The sequence below is a fragment of the Neopelma chrysocephalum genome, unplaced genomic scaffold (assembly GCF_003984885.1).
Source record: "Neopelma chrysocephalum unplaced genomic scaffold, ASM398488v2 Primary Assembly neopelma1_95869, whole genome shotgun sequence".
Taxonomy (NCBI): Eukaryota; Metazoa; Chordata; class Aves; order Passeriformes; family Pipridae; genus Neopelma; species Neopelma chrysocephalum.
Window position 1 is genome coordinate 1489 of NW_020924522.1, and position 512 is coordinate 2000.

The window sequence follows — 512 nt, forward strand, 5'->3', positions numbered from 1 at the left end:
CCCTCAAGTGATCAGTCCATGGTCACATGATGTCCCCAAATCCCTCAGGTGACCAGGTCCATGGTCACATGGTGTCCCCACGTCCCTCAAGGGATCAGCCCATGGTGACACAACGGTTGATGGACCCAAATCCCTCAGGTGACCAATCCATGGGGACGTGATGGTTGATGTCCCCTGTCCCCTCATGCCTCGAGGTCTATGGTCATGTGCTGGTAGATCTGGGTGGCCCCTTTGAAGCTGGAGGCCACGAGGAAGTGTCGGTCCCCAATGGTGACGGGGACAAAGGCGCGGGGGGTGGGCACCAGCAGCTCCTGGGTGGGCTCCAGGTGCCCCTCGGGGCCCAGGCGGAACACGCGGCTCAGGGCAAAGTCGTTGCCCAGCAGGACGTAGCGGTGGCCACCCAAGGTCAGTGGCTGGAAGATCATCGACCCCCGAGCCGGGACCTGCTGGATCTCCCGGAACATGGAGCCCTCCCAGCGCATCACCTGGAAAGGGGGGACAGGGGTGGGAGG

General features: G+C 62.9%; 1 protein-coding gene across 1 annotated transcript in view; it reads right to left on the minus strand.

The window, feature by feature from the left end:
• The window catches only part of LOC113981027 (leucine-rich repeat LGI family member 4-like), a 633-nt gene extending 152 nt beyond the window's left edge, over positions 1-481 (minus strand). Inside the window, exon 1 of the mRNA XM_027708267.1 lies at positions 163-481. Coding sequence (XP_027564068.1) covers positions 183-464 — 282 coding nt within the window. The 5' untranslated portion in view covers positions 465-481 and the 3' untranslated portion in view covers positions 163-182. The remainder of the gene's footprint in view (positions 1-162) is intronic.
• Between the last annotated feature and the right edge of the window lie 31 nt (positions 482-512).